This window comes from Loa loa, assembly GCF_000183805.2.
Source record: "Loa loa unplaced genomic scaffold supercont3.256, whole genome shotgun sequence".
In the NCBI taxonomy this organism is placed as follows: domain Eukaryota; kingdom Metazoa; phylum Nematoda; class Chromadorea; order Rhabditida; family Onchocercidae; genus Loa; species Loa loa.
Window position 1 is genome coordinate 7121 of NW_018108436.1, and position 3221 is coordinate 10341.

General features: G+C 25.4%; 1 protein-coding gene across 1 annotated transcript; it reads left to right on the top strand.

Moving 5' to 3' along the window:
* Positions 1–154: 154 nt before the first annotated feature.
* Positions 155–2142, top strand: LOAG_13916 (hypothetical protein; the record flags this gene model as incomplete). The annotated part of the gene is made up of 4 exons (XM_003149419.1): positions 155–180; positions 766–832; positions 1324–1467; positions 2041–2142. The coding sequence occupies 4 exons, from the start codon at positions 155–157 to the stop codon at positions 2140–2142; spliced, it is 339 nt and encodes a 112-aa protein (XP_003149467.1).
* Positions 2143–3221: the final 1079 nt, after the last annotated feature.

The window sequence follows — 3221 nt, forward strand, 5'->3', positions numbered from 1 at the left end:
TATATATATATATATATATATATATATATATATATATATATATATATATATATATATATATTATATATATATATATATATATATATGTATATACATATATATAATTATATGTTTATATACCAGTCAACCAGCTGGTTCTATTTATGCAAATATAATGCCACAAAATATTGGTATTATAAAGTAAGCAAAGGTAATCGAGAGAATGTTATTTTTCTCCTCTCTCTTCTTTTTTTTTTTTTTTTCTTAAATAATATTAAACAATATTGCAACATTTCATGTCATTTCAACAAAATAAAATATTCGAAAATTATGGAATCATCAAAAAAAAAATCAATTAATGCAAATTATTAATTATTTTATTCATTATTACAACATTGGGATAGCTAATTTAGTGGGTACATTCCATGTTTAGGTGAAAAATGCTCCATTCGAAATTTATAAATCGATTTTTTCTAAAATGAATTTCAATAATAATCCAAAGTGTATCATTACAATGTTAATCCGTTAAAAATTATGCAAAACTTGTAAGTAATGTTAATTTGAAATAAAAAGTGTAAATATTTGGACGAAACATTCAAATCATTTGAACATTAATTTTTTTTTTTGCAACTTGACAAGATTTAGCGAAGGATTATTTTTTTTTTGCAATTTGACAAAGAGTTGCTGTCAACAACTCAAAACTATTTTAAATGAAAGATCTTGTGATATTTAATGCTATCAATGTGACAAACTTGGACAATTAACACTTCTTTAAAACATTTTTAGATTATTAGCGGAAGGAAAAAAGAGGAAAGAAAGAAGAGAAACAATAATAAAAGCAATTAAATTAAAAGTAATTGTAAAATTTATTTTCCAAAATTACTCATAAAATGAAAGATTACTGTGTTGCAGAAATTTTAATCACAATTCAAAAGCAAAAAATTATTGAATATTTTACAGGGAATGAAATATCTTAAATTGAAAAATGATAAATTTATCAAAACTATGATATAAATGAAGTTACATTCGATAAAATCAAAAAGATTGGAAAATTGAAACGTCACAGTCAAACATTTAATTCCAAAAAACTTCCACTATGAAAAATTTCAGAAAATATTCACCATAGGAAATTCCAAAAAATATTCATTTGGAAAATTCTCGAAAAAATATCTACCACGAGAAATTCCAGGAAATATCCACCACAAAGAATTTCAGAAAATACCCATCATGGAGTGTTCCAGGAAATTTTCACTACGGGAAATTCCAGAAATTATTCTCCCTGGCAAATTCCGGAAAAAATCCACCACGGAAAATTCCTGAAAATGTTCATTTGAGAAATTCCAGAAAATATCCAGCACGGAAAATCCCGAAAAATTATTTACTATGGAAAATTTCAAAAAATATCCTCTATGGGAAATTCAAAAAAATATTCACTTTGGAAAAATTCCAGAAAATATTCGCGATGAATATTTCCTGGAATTTTCCCCGGTGAATATTTTCTAGTAAGTATTGCTTTGTATTGTCAAATTGTACTCCTCTGAAGTTATTCTTCATTTATTAGTGTAGCTATGACTTTCCACATTATCGGTACTATTAGTAATCTTTTTCATATTACTCAATTCTGTCTTTAAATGATCTTTATATATTCTTTTTTACACGTAACACGTAGCACGTAACACGTAAAAAGCTTTAACTTAGGAAATGTTTATGATATTTATAGTAAGTTTGTTTTTTTCTTTTGCATTATTATAATGACTTTTATCAATACTGTTATCACCAAAGGATGCAATTTTAGCATACCTTTAATGATATAGCTACAACTCTCACTAATATTCTTATCATTAAAGTAAGTAATTTTAGCGTACCTTTTATTTTACAATTTTTATTATTTCTATTCTTGATTATTACCAACTTTTGATTATCACTATTATAATCATCATTGTTATCAAGATCAATCCTTTTTTTTTATGTTTTGGTTGAGTGAAGTTGTTGTTGTTGGATAAAATTAATAAAAATGTCAAGTACAGTAATGCTGCTTCCAAATATAAAGTTATTCAGTAGAAAACTCTTAACATCGGTAGTTCTCGAATTGTTATTCGAGAAGGATATGCTTATCTGGATATGCTTATCCTGCATATCCGGATCATATGTGAGCATGTTTAGCTAAAACCACTCCAGTATCTTAGGCGACAATCATATCAACCATCACTTGCAACTTGTCGTATTATTTTTTACTTTCATCCTGTCACCATATTAACATTTGCCATCCGTTGATAAACATCATAATGACATTTCCTGCAAAACATCAAAATAGTCAATACCTAGTGATAAAAAAACGATAACAAGGAAATATAAACGATCGGTGATAATTTATTTGTTTAAAATATCATTTTGATAGTAATTTATAAAATAACTACTAAGTAATCATATATGGTCTACGTAGGAGGGGTATATCATTCGAGAATTACCGATGCTAAGAATCCTCGGTGGGATTCTAATAGAATAGTTTTATATTTGTAAACGTTCCTCTCCATACTATTTTTTCCCAATTTCATTCAACTAATAACAATTTTATTCAATGCTTGGAAAAAAAATCTTGATAAGAACGATGATCATGGTAATGATAATCAAAACTGGTGACAGTCAAAAATAGTGATAACCAAAAATTGCAAAATAAAAGGTATGTCAAAATTATTCATTTTTATGGTAATAATATTAATGGTAGTTGAAGATATATTATAAAAGATATGCTAAAATTACTTTCTCTAATGATAATAATATTGGTGAAGGTAATAATAATGATAGTGCAAAGAATAAGAAATGATGATAAAAGATGGGTTGAAATTACTCTCAGCAATGATAACATTGACACAAATAATAATCACAACGTGGATAATAAGAATTATATCATAAAAAGGCATGCTAAAATTGTTCACTTTAATGATGATAACATTAATGATGAATTTAGCAATATCATAAAAGATATTCCAAAATCACTGTCCTTCATTAATAACAATATTAATACATGCGACAATAATAAAAATGCAAATAATAAAAATTGTATCACGACAAATGCTAAAATTATTTTCTTTAGTGATAACAATATTAACGCAAATGATAATAACAATACAAATAATAAAAATTATATCATAAAAATATGTTGCGATAACTCCCTTTAATGATAAAAATAATAACGCTGCAATAATGATAATAATATTAATATTAATAATAACAATAATAAT